The sequence below is a fragment of the Melospiza melodia genome, unplaced genomic scaffold (assembly GCF_035770615.1).
Source record: "Melospiza melodia melodia isolate bMelMel2 unplaced genomic scaffold, bMelMel2.pri scaffold_266, whole genome shotgun sequence".
Lineage (NCBI taxonomy): Eukaryota > Metazoa > Chordata > Aves > Passeriformes > Passerellidae > Melospiza > Melospiza melodia.
Genome location: NW_026948588.1, coordinates 71,391 through 89,031, shown reverse-complemented (window position 1 = coordinate 89,031; position 17,641 = coordinate 71,391). Strand labels below are relative to the sequence as shown.

Below are 17,641 nucleotides of genomic sequence, written 5' to 3'. Positions count from 1 at the left end.
TACTTTGGTGGATTTTGGGGTTCCCAGGTGAATTTTTGGGGTGTTTCTGGGGGTTTCTGTGGGGTGATTTTTGGGGGTACCCAGGTGAATTTTTGGGGGTTTTTGCCATTCCCAGGTGAGCTTTTGGGGTTCCTCTGGTATTTGGGGGTTCCCGGGTGGATTTTTGGGGTTCCCGGGTTTTTTGTTTTGTTTTGTTTTGGGGTGCCCACGTGACATTTTGGGGTTTTTTGGGAGCTCTCAGGTGGATTTTGGGGATTTTTGGGTTCCCAGGAGAATTTTTGGGGTGATTTGGGGGTTTTTGGGGTCCCTGGGTGTGATTTTGGGGTTCCCAGGATGATTTTGGGGTGGATTTTGGGGTTTTTGGGGTCCCTGGGTGTGTTTTTGGGGTGATTTTGGGATTCCTGGGTGTGGTTTTTGGGGTTTTTGGGGTTTCTGGGTGTGTTTTTTAGGGATTTTTGGGGTTTTTGGGGTTCCTGGGTGTGGTTTTTGGGGTGCCCGGGTGAATTTTGAGATGCCCGGGTGATTCTGGGGCTTTTTTGGGGCTCCCAGCTGTGGGTTGGGGGTGATTTTTGGGGTTCCCAGCTGGAATTTTGGGGTTTCTTGGGGAGTTTTTTGGCTTCCTTTGAGGGGCTTTTGGGGTTCCTGGCTGCGGATTTTGGGGTTCCCAGGAGAATTTTTGGGGCGATTTTGGGGTTCCCAGTTGGGGTTTTGGGGTTTTTCGGGATTTCTCTGGGGTTTTGGGGTGCCCAGGTGAATTCTGGGGTTCCCAGGTGAGTCTGTGGGGTTTCTGGGGGGTTGTGGGGCTCCCAGGTGCGGATTTTGGGGTCCCTGGGTGTGATTTGGGGTGCCCAGGATGATTTTGGGGTGGATTTTGGGGTTTTTGGGGTCCCTGGATGTGATTTTGGGGTTCCCGGGTGTAATTTTGGGATGATTTTGGGGTTCTTTGGGGTCCCTGGGTGTGGATTTTGGGGTCCCTGGGTGTTTTTGGGGTGATTTTGGGGTGTTTTGGGTACCTGGAGCAGGGGCAGCGGGATTGGGGGTGCCAGGTGAGGTTTTGGGGTGGATTTTGGGGGATTTTGGGGTGCTCTGTATGATTTTGGGGTCCCTGGGTGTGATTTTGGGGTTTTTGGGGTGCTCAGGATGATTTTGGGGTTCCCAGGATGATTTTGGGGTGATTTTGGGGTGTTTGGGGTACCTGGAGCAGGGGCAGCGCCGCCTGCAGCCGCTCCAGGGGCAGCGGGATTGGGGGTCCCAGGGGGATTTTGGGGTGATTTTAGGGTGGATTTGGGGATTTTTGGGGTCCCTGGGTGTGATTTTGGGGTTCCCAGGATGATTTTGGGGTGGATTTTGGGGTTTTTGGGGTCCCCGGGTGTGATTTTGGGGTGATTTTGGGGTTTTTGGGGTACCTGGAGCAGGGGCAGCACCACCTGCAGCCGCTCCAGGGGCAGCGGGATTGGGGGTCCCAGGGGAATTTTGGGGTTCCCAGATGCGGTTTTTTGGGGTTTTTGGGGTTCCTGGGTGTGGATTTTGGGGGTTTTCGGGGTTTCTGGGTGTGGTTTTTAGGGATTTTTGGTGTTTTTGGGGTGTTTTTGGGTTGGATTTTAGGATGATTTTTGGGTTTTTGGGGTCCCTGGGTGTGATTTTGGGGTTCCCAGGATGATTTTGGGGTGATTTTGGGGTTTTTGGGGTACCTGGAGCAGGGGCAGCGGGATTGGGGGTTCTCGGGGGATTCTGGGGTGATTTTGGTGTGGATTTTGGGGTTTTTTGGGGTGCTCAGGATGATTTTGGGGTCCCTGGGTGCGATTTTAGGGTGCCCAGGATGATTTTGGGGTGGATTTTGGAGTTTTTGGGGTTCCCCGGTGTGATTTTGGGGTGATTTTGGGGTGGATTTTGGGGTTTTTTGGGGTGCCCAGTTGAATTTTGGGGTTCCCGGGTGATTTTGGGGTACCTGGAGCAGGGGCAGCGGGATTGGGGGTCCCAGGGGGATTTTGGGGTGATTTTGGGGTGGATTTTGGGGTTTCTGGGGTCCCTGGGTGTGATTTTGGGGTGATTTTGGGGTGGATTTTGGGTTTTTTTGGGGTGCCCAGTTGAATTTTGGGGTTCCCAGGATGATTTTGGGGTGATTTTGGGGTTTTTGGGGTACCTGGAGCAGGGGCAGCGCCGCCTGCAGCCGCTCCACGGGCAGCGGGATTGGGGGTCCCAGGGGGATTTTGGGGTTCCCAGGTGCGGTTTTTGGGATCCCTGGGTGTGGATTTTGGGGTTTTTTGGGGTGCTCAGGATGATTTTGGGGTTCCTGGGTGCGGTTTTTGGGGATTTTGGGGTACCTGGAGCAGGGGCAGCGCCGCCTGCAGCCGCTCCACGGGCAGAGGGATTGGGGGTCCCAGGGGGATTTTGGGGTGATTTTGGGGTGGATTTTGGGGTTTTTGGGGATCCCTGGGTGCGGTTTTTGGGGTTTTTGGGGTCCCTGGGTGTGATTTTGGGGTTCCCGGGTGATTTTGGGGTACCTGGAGCAGGGGCAGCGCCGCCTGCAGCCGCTCCACGGGCAGTGGATTTGGGGGTCCCGGCCCCCCCGGGCTCTGCTCCAGCTCCAGCAGCCGCAGCCCCGGGCAGCGCCCGGCCTGGACAGGGGAGTTTTGGGGTTCAGGGGGGAATTTTTGGGGTTCAGGGGGGGTTTTGGGGGGATTTGGGGGTTTTGGGGCGCTCAGGGGATTTTGGGGGGTTTGGGGATTTTTTGGGGTATTTTTGTGGGGATTTTTTGGGGGGTTTTTTGGGGGATTTTTTGACATTTTTGGGGGATTTTTTGGGATTTTTTTGGCGATTTTTTAGAGATTTTTTGGGGGCTTTGAGGGGATTTGGGGCAGTTTTGGGGGATTGGGGGATTTGGGGTGTTTTTTTTGGGATTTGGGGTTTTCTTTAGGGAATTTTAGGGGGATTTTTTTGGATTTTGGGGGGACTTCGGGGGGATTTAGGAGGATCTTTTTGGGATTTTTTGGGGGGATTTTTTAGGGATTTTTTGAGATTTTTTTTTAATTTTTTGATGATTTTTTTGGCATTTTTTGGCCTTTTTCTGGGACTTTTTCGGGATTTTTGGGGGGGGGATTTGGGGGAATTTTGGTGGGATTGAGGGGGATTTGGGGGATTTTGGGGAGATTTGGGATTTTTAGGGGGATTTGGGGCATTTGATTTTTTTGGCGATTTTTTGAGATTTTTTAGAACTTTTTGGGATTTTTTTTGCGATTTTTTTATTTTTTTGGATTTTTTAAACATTTTTTTTGCGATTTTTTTGAGATTTGGGGGATTTGAGGGAATTTGGGGGATTTTTTGGGGATTTTTTCCCATTTTATGGGGATTTTAGGGGGATTTTGAAGATTTTTTTGGTTTATTTTTGGATTTTGGGGAGGATTTTGGGGGCATTAGGGAGGATTTTTGGGGTATTTTGGGGGGAATTGGAGATTTGGGGGGATTTAGGGGAATTTGGGGGGATTTTGGGGATTTTTTGGCATTTTTGGGGGATTTTTTGGGATTTTTTTGGCGATTTTTTAGAGATTTTTTGGGGGTTTTGGGGACATTTGGGGCAGTTTTGGGTGGATTGGGGGATTTGGGGTTTTTTCGGGGATTTGGGGATTTTTTGGGGGGGGATTTTGGGGGGATTTTTTGGGATTTTGGGGGGATTTTGGGGGCATTTAGGAGGATCTTTTTGGGATTTTTGGGCGGATTTTTTAGGGATTTTTTGAGATTTTTTTTATTTCTTAATGATTTTTTTGGCATTTTTTGGCCTTTTTCTGGGACTTTTTTGGGATTTTTTGGGGGGGCATTTGGGGGAATTTTGGTGGGATTGAGGGGGATTTGGGGGATTTTGGGGAGATTTGGGATTTTTAGGGGGATTTGGGGCATTTGATGTTTTTTGGCGATTTTTTGAGATTTTTTAGAACTTTTTGGGATTTTTTTTTGCTATTTTTTTATTTTTTGGATTTTTTAAACATTTTTTGCGATATTTTTGAGATTTGGGGAATTTGAGGGAATTTGGGGGATTTTTTGGGAATGTTTTTGATTTTGGGGGATTTTTTGGAGAATTTTTTTCCATTTTATGGGGATTTTAGGGGGATTTTGGAGATTTTTGGGGAATTTTTTTGGTTTATTTTTGGATTTTGGGGAGGATTTTTGGGGAATTAGGGAGGATTTTTGGGGTATTTTGGGGGGATTTTGGGGGATTTGGGGGATTTTGGGGATTTTTTGGCATTTTTGGGGGATTTTTTGGGATTTTTTTGGCGATTTTTTAGAGATTTTTTGGGGGTTTTGGGGACATTTGGGGCAGTTTTGGGGGAATGGGGGATTTGGGGTTTTTTTGCGTATTTGGGTTTTTTTGGGGGGAATTTTGGGGGGATTTTTTGGGATTTTGGGGGGATTTTGGGGGGAATTAGGAGGATCTTTTTGGGATTTCTTTTGGGGCTTTTTTGGGATTCTTTTAGGATTTTTTAATGATTTTTTGGGGATTTTTTGGGCATTTTTGGGCTTTTTGGGGGGGACTTTTTTGGGATTTTTTGGGAGGATTTGGGGGAATTTTGGTGGGATTGTGGGGGATTTGGAGGGATTTTGGGGACATTTGGGGGATTTTGGGGGCATTTGGGGCATTTTGGGTTTTTTGGGGATTTTCTAGGGATTTTTAAAATTTTTTTTTCTTTTTTTGCCAGTTTTGGGGAATTTTTGGGATTTTTTTGGGTGGATTTGGGGCGGTTTTGGGGGGATTGGGGGGATTTGGGGTTTTTTGGAGAGGATTTTTCAGGATTTCGAACATTTTAGGGGGGTTTGGGGAGCATTTGGGGATTTTTGGGGATTTTTTGGGGATTTTTCGGGATTTTAGGGGGATTTTTTGGGGATTTTTTTGGGGGGGATTTTAGGGGCATTTTTGGATTTTTAGGAATTTTTGGGGGGATTTTAGGATGGATTTGGAGCAGTTTTGAGGGGATTTTTGGGGGATTTGGGATTTTTTGGAGGAATCTGGGGGGGATTTTTTTGAGATTTTTTTGGGATTTTGGTGGTGTTTAGGGGGATTTGGGGGATTTTTGGGAGTTTCGGTTTTTTGGGGGAGATTTAGAGAGATTTTTTTGATTTTTTTGGGGGATTTTTGGGGGAAATTTTTTGGGATTTTGGGGGGATTTTGAGGGATTTTAGGAGGATTTTTTGGGGATTTTTCAGGGGGATTTGGGAGATTTTGGGGGATTTTTGCGCTTTTTTTTATTTTGGGGGGATTTAGGTGGGATTTAGGGAACTTTTAGGGTGTCTGGGGGGATTTTTCGGGGGGATTTTGGGGCATTTGGGATTTTTGGGGATTTTTTGGGGATGTTTCTGGATTGTGGGAGTTTGTGGGATTTTTGGGGGGAATTTTTGGGGATTTGGGGTTTTTTGGGGAGGATTTGGGGGGGATTTTAGGGAGATTTCGGGGGGATTTGGGGACTCTTTTTGGGATTTTAGGGTTTTTATTGCAGGATTTTGGGGATTTTTTTGCCTTTTTTTTGCACGCTTGGGGATTTTTTGGGGACTTTTTTTGGGGGGATTTTGGGGGATTTTTGGGGATTTGGGGGGGTTTTGGGGATTTTGGGGGATTTGGAGTTTTTTGGTGGGGATTTAAGGGAATTTTGAGGGATTTTTGGGGGGATTTTGGGAGGTACTTTGGCACTTTTTGGGTTAATTTGGGGTCATTTTTGGGCTATTTTGGGTCATTTTAGGGATATTTTGGGGGATAATTTTGGGATAGTTTGGGGTGTTGTTTTGGGATATTTGGGGTATTTTGGGGGGTATTTTTGGGAGGATATTTTGGGTATTTTGGGTGGTGGTTTTGGGTTATTTTAGGGGATGTTTTTGGGATATTTTTGGGTAATTTTGGGGTTTTTTTTGGGGATATTTTGGGTCAATTTTTGGACATTATTGGGTATTTTGGGGGGTATTTTTGGGGGATATTTTTGGGTATTTTGGGGGGGATATTTTGGGTATTTTAGGGGATATTTTTGGGATATTTTGGGGTGGTTTTTCGATATATTTTGGGTGTTTTGGGGGGTGTTTTCGGGCTATTTTAGGGGATAGTTTTGGGATATTTTTGGGTAATTTTGGGTAATTTTTAGGGGTTTTTTTGGGACATTTTTGGGACATTTTGGGGCGTTCTGGGCACTCACGGCCAGGGCGGGCAGCACCGGCCGCAGGCGGGGACAGGTGAGGTGCAGGTGCTGCAGGGGGGGAGGGGCGGCCAGGAACGCCCCCAGCGCCGACGGCTCCACCTGGGGACCCCAAAAACCCCGACAGGTGTCACCAAAAACCCCGACAGGTGTCACCAAACCCGACAGGTGTCACCCAAACCCCACAGGTGTCACCAAACCTGCCCAGGTGTCACCAAACCCGACAGGTGTCACCAAAAACCCCGACAGGTGTCACCAAACCCGACAGGTGTCACCCAAACCCCGACAGGTGTCACCAAACCTGACAGGTGTCACCCAAAACCCGACAGGTGTCACCAAACCCGACAGGTGTCACCCAAACCCCGACAGGTGTCACCAAACCCCGACAGGTGTCACCAAACCCGACAGGTGTCACCAAACCTGCCCAGGTGTCACCAAACCCGACAGGTGTCACCAAAAACCCCCAATTGTCACCAAAACCCCGACAGGTGTCACCAAACCCGACAGGTGTCACCCAAACCCCACAGGTGTCACCCAAACCCGACAGGTGTCACCAAACCTGCCCAGGTGTCACCAAAAACCCTGACAGGTGTCACCAAACCTGCCCAGGTGTCACCAAACCCGACAGGTGTCACCAAAACCCCGACAGGTGTCACCAAAAATCCCCAATTGTCACCAAAACCCCCCAGGTGTCCCCAAACCCCACAGGTGTCACCAAAAACCCCGACAGGTGTCACCAAACCCGACAGGTGTCACCCAAACCCCACAGGTGTCACCAAACCTGCCCAGGTGTCACCAAAACCCGACAGGTGTCACCAAAAACCCCGACAGGTGTCACCAAACCCCACAGGTGTCACCAAACCTGCCCAGGTGTCACCAAAAACCCCGACAGGTGTCACCAAACCTGCCCAGGTGTCACCCAAACCCCACAGGTGTCACCAAAAACCCCGACAGGTGTCACCAAACCTGTCCAGGTGTCACCAAACCCGACAGGTGTCACCAAACCCGACAGGTGTCACCAAAAACCCGACAGGTGTCACCAAAACCCCGACAGGTGTCACCAAAACCCCCAATTGTCACCAAAAACCCGACAGGTGTCACCAAAACCCCCCAGGTGTCACCAAACCCCCCAGGTGTCACCAAACCTGCCCAGGTGTCACAAAAACCCGACAGGTGTCACCAAACCTGCCCAGGTGTCACCAAACCCCGACAGGTGTCACCAAAACCCCGACAGGTGTCACCAAAAACCCCGACAGGTGTCACCCAACCCGACAGGTGTCACCAAACCTGCCCAGGTGTCACCAAACCCCACAGGTGTCACCAAAAACCCCGACAGGTGTCACCAAAACCCCCCAGGTGTCAACAAACCTGCCCAGGTGTCACCAAAACCCCACAATTGTCACCAAAAACCCCGACAGGTGTCACCCAAACCCGACAGGTGTCCCCAAACCTGCCCAGTGTCACCAAACCCGACAGGTGTCACCAAAAACCCGACAGGTGTCACCAAACCCGACAGGTGTCACCCAAACCCCACAGGTGTCACCAAAACCCCGACAGGTGTCACCAAACCCCGACAGGTGTCACCCAAACCCCGACAGGTGTCACCAAAACCCCGACAGGTGTCACCAAACCCCCAGGTGTCACCAAACCTGCCCAGGTGTCCCCAAAAACCCTGACAGGTGTCACCAAACTGCCCAGGTGTCACCAAACCCGACAGGTGTCACCCAAACCCGACAGTGTCACCCAAACCCGACAGGTGTCACCCAAACCCGACAGGTGTCACCAAAAACCCCGACAGGTGTCACCAAACCCCACAGGTGTCACCAAACCCCACAGGTGTCACCAAAAACCCCGACAGGTGTCACCAAACCCGACAGGTGTCACCAAACCTGCCCAGGTGTCACCAAACCCGACAGGTGTCACCCAAACCCCGACAGGTGTCACCAAACCTGCCCAGGTGTCACCCAAACCCGACAGGTGTCACCAAAAACCCCGACAGGTGTCACCAACCCCACAGGTGTCACCAAACCCCACAGGTGTCACCAAACCTGCCCAGGTGTCCCCAGGTGTCCCCAAAATCCTCCAGGCGTCCCCCAGGTGTCCCCAAACCTGCCCAGGTGTCACCAAAAACCCCCAATTGTCACCAAAACCCCGACAGGCGTCACCAAACACAACAGGTGTCCCCAAACCCCGACAGGTGTCACCCAAACCCGACAGGTGTCACCAAAAACCCCGACAGGTATCACCCAAACCCGACAGGTGTCACCAAACCTGCCCAGGTGTCACCAAAAACCCCGACAGGTGTCACCAAAAACCCCAATTGTCACCAAAACCCCGACAGGTGTCACCAAACCCCACAGGTGTCACCAAACCTGCCCAGGTGTCCCCAAACCTGCCCAGGTGTCACCGGGACCCTCCAGGTGTCCCCAAAACCCGACAGGTGCCACCCGGAGCCCCCCAGGTGCCTCCAAAATGTCTTCAGGTGTCCCCTGACCTGCTCAGGTGTCCCCAAATGTCTCCAGGTGTCCCCCAGGTGTCCCCAAACAGCCCCAGGTGTGACCGGGACGCCCACCAGGTGCCCTCGAGTGTCCCCAAAATGTCCCAGGTGTCACCAGGTGTCCCCTCAGGTGTCCCCAGGGATCCCCCCAGGTAACAAAACCTGACCAGGTGTCACCAAACCCTGCCCAGGTGTCCCCAGATCCCCCCAGGTGCCACCAAACCTGCCCAGGTGTCACCAGAACCGCCCCAGGTGTCACCAGGTGTCCCCTCAGGTGTCACCAAAACCTGCCCAGGTGTCATCAGGATCCCCCCAGGTGCCACCAAACCTGCCCAGGTGTTCCCGGGACCAACCCAGGTGTCCCCAGGATCCCCCCAGGTGTCACCCAAACCCTGCCCAGGTGTCCCCAGGATCCCCTCAGGTGTCACCAAAACCTGCCCAGGTGTCACCAGAACCCCCCCCAGGTGTCACCAGGTGTCCCCTCAGGTGTCCCCAGGGATCCCTCCAGGTGTCACCAAAACCCGTCCAGGTGTCCCCAGGGACCCCCAGGTAACAAAACCTGCCCAGGTGTCCCCTCAGGTGTCACCAGGCCCCCCCCAGGTGTCCCCAAACCCTGCCCAGGTGTCCCCGGGCCCCCCCAGGTGTCCCTCAGGTGTCACCTGGCAGCGCCGCAGCTCCAGGTGCCGCAGGTGGGGGCAGAACTTGCTCAGGGCCTGGGGGAACGGGGGGAGAGCTCCAGGTGTGACACCTGAGCCAGGTGGGACCTCAGCCAGGTGTGTCCCAGGTGTGTCCCAGGTGTGTCCCAGGTGTGTCCCAAGTGTGACCCAGTGTCCCAGGTGTGCCCAGGTGTGTTCTTCCCCCAAGTGTGTCCCAGGCGTGACCTCACCCAGGTGTGTCCCCAGGTGTGTCCCAGGTGTCACCCAGGTGTGTCCAGTGTGCCCAGGTGTGTCCCAGGTGTGTTCCTCCCCCCAGGTGTGCCCAGGTGTGTCCCCAGGTGTGTCCCAAGTGTGACCGGGTCCCCAGGTGTGACCTCACCCAGGTGTGTCGCAGTGTCCCCAGGTGTGTCCCAGGTGTGTTTCTGCCCCAGGTGTGTCCCAGGTGTGTCCCCAGGTGTGTCCCAGTGTCCCAAGTGTGTCCCCAGGTGTGTCCCCAGGTGTGACATCACCCCAGGTGTGTCCAGGTGTGTTCCTCCCCCCAGGTGTGCCCAGGTGTGCCCTCACCTGCAGCACGGTTCCCACGTGGTTGCTCCAATCAGTGAGCACGAACTCCTGCAGCAGCGAGAACCTGAACAGGGGAGGGACAGGTGAGAGACAGGTGAGAGACAGGTGTGGGACAGGGACAGGTAACAGACAGGTGAGACAGGTGAGGGACAGGTGAGACAGGTGAGGGACAGGTGAGGGACAGGTGGGACAGGTGGGACAGGTGAGGGACAGGTGAGACAGGTGAGAGACAGGTGGGACAGGTGAGGGACAGGTGAGGGACAGGAGAAATAGGTGAGACAGGGGGCACAGGTAAGGGCAGGTGAAGGACAGGTGACACAGGTGAGACTGGTGAGACAGATGAAGACAGGTGAGTGCAGGTGAGAGACAGGTGAGCACAGGGACAGGTGGGACAGGTGAGGGACAGGTGGCACAGGTGAGATGGTGAGACAGGTGGGACAGGTGAAGACAGGTAAGGACAGGTAAGGAGAGGCGAGAGAGGTGAGGAACAGGTGAGACAGGTGAGGACAGAGACAGGTGAAAGCAGGGAAGGGTAGGTGAGGACAGGTGAGGGCACAGACAGGTGGGACAGGTGAGGGACAGAACACACAGGTGAATGCACGGACAGGTGAGACAGGTGAGACAGGTGAGGACACATGACACAGGTGACACAGGTGAGGACAGGTGAGCGCACACACAGGTGACACAGATCAGACAGGCGAGGACAGGTGAGCACACACACAGGTGACACAGGTCACACAGGTGAGGACAGGTGACACAAATCAGACAGGTGAGTGCAGGTGACACAGGTGAGACAGGTGAGGACAGGTGAGCACACACACAGGTGACACAGGTAGGACAGGTGAGGACAGGTGAGCACACGCACAGGTGACACAGATCAGACAGGTGAGGACAGGTGAGCAAACACAGGTGACACAGGTAGGACAGGTGAGGACAGGTGAGCGCACACACAAGTGACACAGGTGACACAGGTGAGGACAGGTGAGCCCACGCACAGGTGACACAGATCAGACAGGTGAGGACAGGTGAGTGCACGCACAGGTGACACAGTGAGACAGGTGACACAGGTGACACAGATCAGACAGGTGAGTGCAGGTGACACAGGTGAGACAGGTGAGGACAGGTGAGCACACGCACAGGTGACACAGGTGAGACAAGTGAGGACAGGTGAGTGCACGCACAGGTGACACAGACCAGACAGATGAGGACAGGTGAGCAAACACAGGTGACACAGGTAGGACAGGTGAGGACAGGTGAGCACAGGTGAGCACACGCACAGGTGACACAGGTCAGACAGGTGAGGACAGGTGAGCGCACGCACAGGTGAGACAGGTGAGGACAGGTGAGCACACGCACAGGTGACACAGGTCAGACAGGTGAGGACAGGTGAGCACAGGTGAGCACACGCACAGGTGACACAGGTCAGACAGGTGAGGACAGGTGAGCCCACGCACAGGTGAGACAGGTGAGACAGGTGAGCACACGCACAGGTGACACAGGTCAGACAGGTGAGGACAGGTGAGTGCACACACAGGTGACACAGGTGACACAGGTGAGAACAGGTGAGTGCACGCACAGGTGACACAGGTGAGACAGGTGACACAGGTGACACAGATCAGACAGGTGAGTGCAGGTGACACAGGTCAGACAGGTGAGGGACAGGTGAGCACACGCACAGGTGACACAGATCAGACAGGTGAGGACAGGTGAGCGCACACACAGGTGACACAGGTGAGGACAGGTGAGCGCACGCACAGGTGACACAGGTCAGACAGATACAGTGAGTGGGACAGGTAAGGACAGGTGACAGAGGGAACACAGGTGAAGGCAGGTGAGTAAAGGTGAGAGACAGGCGAAACGTGAGACAGGTGAGACATGGGTGGGACAGGTGAGGACACTGGGGACAGGTGGGACAGGTGAGACAGGGAGTGCAGGTGAGACAGGTGAAAAAGATACCAACAGGTGAGGGACAGGTGAGGGACAGGTGAAAGCAGTGACAGAGTTGAGCACCAGGTGAGTGCAGGAACAGGTGGGACAGGTGGGACAGGTGGGACAGGTGGGACAGGTGAGCGACATTGGGGACAGGTGAGACACAGGTGAAACACAGGTGGGACAGGTGAGGGACAGGTGAGACGGAGACAGGAGCACAGGTGGACAGGTGACAATTGAGGGATACGTGAGGACAGGTGACACAGGTGACACAGGTAAGAGGTGTGCACAGGTGAGACCTGTGAAGGCAGGTGAGGGACACTGGGGACAGGTGAGAGGTGGGGACAGGAAACACGACTGAGGGACAGGTAAGGACAGGTGAGCACAGGTGACACAGGTGACACATGTGACAGGTGAGACAGGTATGACACAGGTGATGCAGGTGGCACACAGGTGAGCACAGGTGACAGAGGTGCGACACAGGTGAGCGCAGGTGGCACACAGGTGACACACATAAGCACAGATAACACAGGTGAGGCAGGTGACACACAGGTGACACAGGTGACACAGGTGACACAGGTAAGCACAGGTGACACAGGTGAGACAAGTGACATAGGTGACACACATAAGCACAGATAACACAGGTGTGACAGGTGACACATAGGTGTGACAGGTGAGCACAGGTGAGCCCAGGTGGCACACAGGTGAGACAGGTGACACAGGTGAGCACAGGTGACACAGGTGACACAGATGACACAGGTGAGACAGGTATGACACAGGTGACACAGGTGGCACACAGGTGAGCACAGGTGACAGAGGTGTGACACAGGTGGCACACAGGTGACACAGAACTGACACAGGTAAACACAGGTGACCTCTCCGGGTCCCCTCACACCTGAGTGGGCGTGGCCAGCCCTCACCTGCTCTCGGCCAATCGCAGCAGGGGGCTCAGCACCTGCTCGGGGGGGCGGCGCCGGGCGGGGCCGCCCAGGTGAGGCCCCCCCAGGTGAGGCCCCCCCAGGTGAGTCCTCCCCAGGTGAGGCCCCCCCAGGTGCACCCGCAGCCACAGCCGGGGGTCGGCGGCCAGGTCACGCCAGAGGCGGCAAACGCGGGAAACCCTGCACAGGTGAGACAGGTGGGACAGGTGAGAGACACGGGAGGGACCGTGACCTGCCCAGGTGTGCCCAGGCACCCCCAGGTGTGCCCAGGTACCCCCCAGGTGTGCCCAGGTGTGTCTCAGGTCTATCCAGGTGTGCCCAGGTGTGTCTCAGGTGGGCCCAGGTTTCCCCAGATTCCCCCAGCTGTGCCCAGGTGTGTCTGTGGATATCCCAGGTGTGCCCAGGTACTCCCAGCTCCCCCCCAGGTGTACCCAGGTGTGCCCAGCTGTGCCCAGGTATAGCCCAGGTGTGCCAGGGTGTGCCCAAGTGTATCCCAGGTGTCCTCAGGTACCCCCAGGTGCGCTCAGGTGTGTCTGTGGATATCCCTAGGTGTGCCCACGTGCCCCAGGTGTATCCCAGGTGTGCCCAGGTGCCCCAAGGTGTATCCCAGGTGTATCTCAGGTGCCCCCAGGTGTGCCCAGGTGCCCCCAGGTCTCCCCAGGTGTGCCCAGGTCTATCCCAGATGCCCCCAGCTGTCCCCAGGTACCCCCAGTTGTGTTCCCAGGAGCCCCCAGGTGCCCCAAGGTGTATCCCAGGTGTGCCCAGGTGTGCCCAGGTGTATCTCAGGTGCCCCCACGTATGCCCAGGTGAGGCCAGGTGTGCCCAGGTGTGTCTCATGTGTCCCAGGTGTGACAGTTACACCCCCCCAGATGCCCCCAGGTGTGCCCAGTGTGACAGACACACCCCCAGGAGCTCCCAGGGGTATCCCAGGTGTGCCCAGGTGTGTCCCAGGTGTGCCCAGGTGTGTCTGTGGATATCCCCAGGTGTCCCCAGGTGTGCCCAGGTGTGTCCCAGGTGTGTCCCAGGTGCCCCCACTCTCCCCCAGATGTATCCCAGGTGTCCCCAGGTGAGTCCAGGTGTGCCCAGGTGTCCCCAGATATGTCCAGGTATCCCCACGTTTGCCTAGGTGCCCCCAGGTGTGTCCCAGGTGTGTCCCAGGTGCCCCACTATCCCCAGGTATGCCCAGGTGTGCCCAGGTGTATATCCCAGGTGTGTGTCCCAGGTGTGCCCTCACCTGCACAGGAAGGGCACCGCCCCTCGCCCTCCCACGGCCGCCATGAAGATCCTCAGGACGATCTCGGGGGGGCAGCGCGGGCAGGTGAGGCCCCCGCCCCCCTGCTCACCTGGGGCCTCACCTGGGGCTGAACCTGAGCCTTCACCTGAGCCTTCACCTGAGCCTTCATCTTCACCTGAGCCTTCATCTTCATCTTCGTCCTCGCCCTCACCTGGGGCCGCACTGGCCCTGCGGGGGGGGCTGGGGGGACCCCGTGGATGCGCTGGGGGGAGGGGACAGGTGAGACAGGGGAGAGACAGGGAGGGACAGGTGAGACAGGTGAGAGACAGGAGAGACAGGTGAGAGACAGGTGAGAGACAGGTGAGACAGGGGAGAGACAGGGGAGAGACAGGTGAAACAGGGGAGAGACAGGTGAAACAGGTGAGACAGGGGAGAGACAGGAGAGACAGGAGAGACAGGGGAGAGACAGGTGAGGGACATTAGGGACAGGTGAGAGATGAGACAGGTGGCACAGGTGAGGGACAGGTGAGGACATTGGGGACAGGTGACAGACAGGTGAGGGACAGGTGAGACACGGGAGGAACATTGGGGCAGGTGGGACAGGTGAGACACGTGTGGGACAGGTGAGTGACAGGTGAGGGACACTGGGACAGGTGACACAGGTGAGGAACAGGTGAGAGACAATGGGAGAGGTAAGACAGGTGAGGGACAGGTGAGGGACAGGTGAGGGACAGGTGAGGGGTGGGGGTGGAGCACGGATCGATTTCGGGGTGGGGGCGGGGCAGGTGAGGGGGCGGGGCTCTCTCGGGGTGGGGGCGGGGCTGCTGCGGGCTCGGGGCTTTTTTGGGAGGGTCCAGGTGAGCGGGGGGGGGGGCGGGGCAGAATTTGCGCGTCCCTCCCACCCCCCCTCCCCCCTTTAGCTCCTCCCACCGCTCAGCCCCGCCCCCTTTCCCGCCCGCCCCCTCCCGTCCGCCGCGCTGGGGGCGGGGCCCGGGGTGACCCCGAGGGTGGGGGAGGGGAACCCCGCCCCTCCCCCCGCCCCTCCCCCTCCCCGCCCCTCCCCCCGCCCATTCCGGGGGCGTGGCCTCGCTCGGGGGGGGTGGGGGAGGGGCAGAGTCCCGGGGCCCCCGTCCCGTTCTCACCGACCGCCGCCATCTTGGAAAGGGGGCGTGGCTAAACGGGGGGCGGGGCCGTCCCGAGCTGTCCCCGGCTCCCCACAGCGAGGCCCCGCCCCATCCGCCGCTCGGCCACGCCCCCCTCTGCCCATTCCCGCTCGCGGTTCGTTCCGGCCAATCAGCGCGCGGGCGGCGCGCGGCGGGCGGGCCTCGGGGTGCGGTTGGGCCAATGGGGCGGCGCGGGGGGCGGGGCCGGCGGCGGGCTCGGCCAATGGGGCGGCGCGGGGGGCGGGGCCGGGCGCCGGCGGCGGCGGCGGCGGCGATGGGGCTGCGGAGGGCGGTGAGGGGGGGGGGTGGGGCGGAACCGGGACCCCCCCCCCACCCCCAAAATTGGGGACCCCCTCCCCCCTCCTTGGGACCGACCCCTCCCCCACCTTGGGGTCACCCCCCCCCCCCCCTCCCCCCGGGCCGGGGTCACCCCTCCCCCCACCGTGGGAAACCCCCCCGGAACTTCCTGCAACTTCCGCCGGACCCCCCGGAACCCCGCGTGGACCCGCCCACTCCGGGACCCCCCCAATGTCACCGGGACCCCCCCCCGGGAACCTCACATGGACGCGCCCGCTCCGGGACCCCCCAATGTCACCGGGACCCCCCCGGGAACCCCGCGTGGACCCGCCCACACCCGGGACCCCCCCAATGTCACTGACCCCCCCCCCCCGGGATCCCCGCGTGGACGCGCCCACACCGGGACCCCCCCCATTGTCACCGGGACCCCCCCGGGGAACCCCGTGTGGACCCGCCCACTCCGGGACCCCCCCAATGTCACCAGGACCCCCCCCCGGGAACCTCACATGGACCCGCCCGCTCCGGGACCCCCCATTGTCACGGGACCCCCCCGGGAACCCCGCGTGGACCCGCCCGCTCCGGGACCCCCCCATTGTCACCGGGACCCCCCCCCGGGAACCCGCGTGGACCCGCCCACTCCGGGACCCCCCCATTGTCACCGGGACCCCCCCCCGGAACCCGTGTGGACCCGCCCACTCCGGGACCCCCCAATGTCACCTGGGAACCCCCCATGGGACCCCTCAATGTCACCGAAACCGCCCCGGGACCCCCTCATGGACTCACCCAGGACCCCCCAGTGTCACCTGAACCCCCCCCCAATGTCCCCCCACTGTCACCTGGGACCCCAAATGTCACCTTTGACCCCCCCCAGGACCCCTCAATGTCACCTGGACCCCCCCTCCAGGGACCCCCCCAATGTCCCCCCAGTGTCACCTGAACCCCCCCCAATGTCACCTGGGACCCCCCAGGACCCTTCATGGACCCCCCCCAGGACCCCCTCAGTGTCACCTGAGACCCCCCAATGTCACCTGGGACCCCCCAATGTCCCCCCAATGTCCCCTGGGACCCCCCAGTGTCACCTGGGACCCCCAAAACCCCCCCCAAATGTCACCTGGGACCCCCCCCAGGACCCCCCAGTGTCACCTGGGACCCCCCGGGACCCTTCATGGACCCACCCAGTGTCCCCTCAGTGTCACCTGGGACCCCCCAAGTCACCTGAGACCCCCCAATGTCCCCCCAGTGTCCCCCAGGACCCCCCCAAAACCCCCCCAATGTCACCTGGGACCCCCCCCCGGGATCCCTCATGGACCCCCCAGTGTCCCCCAATGTCCCCTGGGACCCCCAAAGTCACCTGGACCCCAAATGTCCCCCAAATGTCACCTGGCAACCGCAGTGTCACTTGGGACCCCCAAAACCCCCCCAATGTCACCTGGGACCCCCCAATGTCCCCCCAGTGTCCCCCAGGACCCCCCCAAACCCCCCCAATGTCACCTGGGACCCCCCAATGTCCCCCAGTGTCACCCAGGACCCCCCAATGTCACCTGGGACCCCCCCCCCCCGGGACCCTTCATGACCCACCCAGTGTCCCCCCAGTGTCACCTGAACCCCCCCCAATGTCCCCCCAATGTCACCGAAACCCCCGGGACCCCTCATGGACCCCCCCAATGTCACCTGGGACCCCCCCCGCATGGGACCCCCAATGTCCCCCCCAGTGTCACCTGGGACCCCCCCGTGCCCCCCCCAATGTCCCCTCCCCCCCCCCCCCCCGGTGTTTTTGGGGTCCCCCCCTGACCCCGCCCCTCCCCCCCCCAGGTGCGGCTGCTGCCCCTCCCCCCCGGGGAGCGCCCGGAGACAGGTGAGGGGGGGGAGGGGAAACACAGAGACCCCAGACCCAAATCATGGGGGGAGGGGCGGCACAGGGACCCCAGACCCAAATCATGGGGGGGGAGGGGAGACCCCAGACCCAAATCATGGGGGGGGGAGAAACACAGAGACCCCAGACCCAAATCATGGGGGAGAGGGGAAACACAGAGACCCCAGACCCAAATAATGGGGACGTGAGGGGGACGGGAAACACAGAGACCCCAGACCCAAATCATGGGGGGGGAGGGGAAACACAGGAGGGACCCCAGACCCAAATCATGGGGGGGGAGGGGGAAACACAGAGAGACCCCAGACCCAAATCATGGGGGA

The 17,641-nt window shown here is 57.8% G+C and overlaps 2 protein-coding genes across 2 annotated transcripts in view; one reads left to right on the top strand and one right to left on the bottom strand.

Moving 5' to 3' along the window:
* Nucleotides 1-2,094: 2,094 nt before the first annotated feature.
* Nucleotides 2,095-15,149, bottom strand: FBXL6 (F-box and leucine rich repeat protein 6). The gene is made up of 7 exons (XM_063182514.1): nucleotides 15,131-15,149; nucleotides 13,993-14,250; nucleotides 12,737-12,986; nucleotides 9,888-9,951; nucleotides 9,327-9,380; nucleotides 6,171-6,272; nucleotides 2,095-2,618 (listed from the first exon to the last, which is right to left on the bottom strand). The coding sequence occupies exons 1-7, from the start codon at nucleotides 15,141-15,143 to the stop codon at nucleotides 2,274-2,276; spliced, it is 1,086 nt and encodes a 361-aa protein (XP_063038584.1). The 5' UTR covers nucleotides 15,144-15,149; the 3' UTR covers nucleotides 2,095-2,273.
* A 562-nt stretch (nucleotides 15,150-15,711) lies between these two features.
* The window catches only part of ADCK5 (aarF domain containing kinase 5), a 28,864-nt gene continuing 26,934 nt past the window's right edge, over nucleotides 15,712-17,641 (top strand). The window contains 2 exon segments of the mRNA XM_063182513.1: nucleotides 15,712-16,128; nucleotides 17,261-17,303. Coding sequence (XP_063038583.1) covers nucleotides 15,712-16,128; nucleotides 17,261-17,303 — 460 coding nt within the window.

What these genes read in the sequence shown, in the direction of transcription:
- FBXL6 (XM_063182514.1), bottom strand. An exon ending in CTGCGATTGGCCGAGAGCAG is followed by an intron (nt 9,952 to 12,736) that starts GTGAGGGCTGGC and finishes TCCCCTGTTCAG; the next exon opens with GTTCTCGCTGCTGCAGGAGT. An exon ending in TGGAGCTGCGGCGCTGCCAG is followed by an intron (nt 6,273 to 9,326) that starts GTGACACCTGAG and finishes TGGGGTCCCCAG; the next exon opens with GTGGAGCCGTCGGCGCTGGG.